This window comes from Geospiza fortis, unplaced genomic scaffold (assembly GCF_000277835.1).
Source record: "Geospiza fortis unplaced genomic scaffold, GeoFor_1.0 scaffold157, whole genome shotgun sequence".
Lineage (NCBI taxonomy): Eukaryota > Metazoa > Chordata > Aves > Passeriformes > Thraupidae > Geospiza > Geospiza fortis.
Window position 1 is genome coordinate 8103451 of NW_005054314.1, and position 238 is coordinate 8103688.

At 59.7% G+C, this 238-nt stretch overlaps 1 protein-coding gene across 1 annotated transcript in view; it reads right to left on the reverse strand.

The window, feature by feature from the left end:
• BTK (Bruton tyrosine kinase) overlaps positions 1-238 on the reverse strand; it is an 8568-nt gene that overhangs the window by 7576 nt on the left and 754 nt on the right. Inside the window, 2 exon segments of the mRNA XM_005419878.3 lie at positions 1-5; positions 7-120. The exon segment at positions 1-5 is cut by the window's left edge and continues 56 nt beyond it. Coding sequence (XP_005419935.2) covers positions 1-5; positions 7-120 — 119 coding nt within the window.

Consider the following 238-nt stretch of genomic DNA (forward strand, 5'->3'; position numbering starts at 1 on the left):
TTCTTGAAGTTGAGGGGAGATGTTTTCTTCTTCTGCTGCGAGCGCTTCAAGAAGATGCTCTCCAGGATGACACTGGCCATGTCAACCCCTGGTGTCCCCCGTGCTGTGCTCACCGGCTGGCTGTGGGCAAGACAATGCTGACACGGTGTTTGCTCAGCCCAAAACCTGCTGGACCTCACTCAGTACACTCTGCCCCTCGCCCCAAGGGCAGACAGGGGGTGCAGGGAGCCCCCCAGCG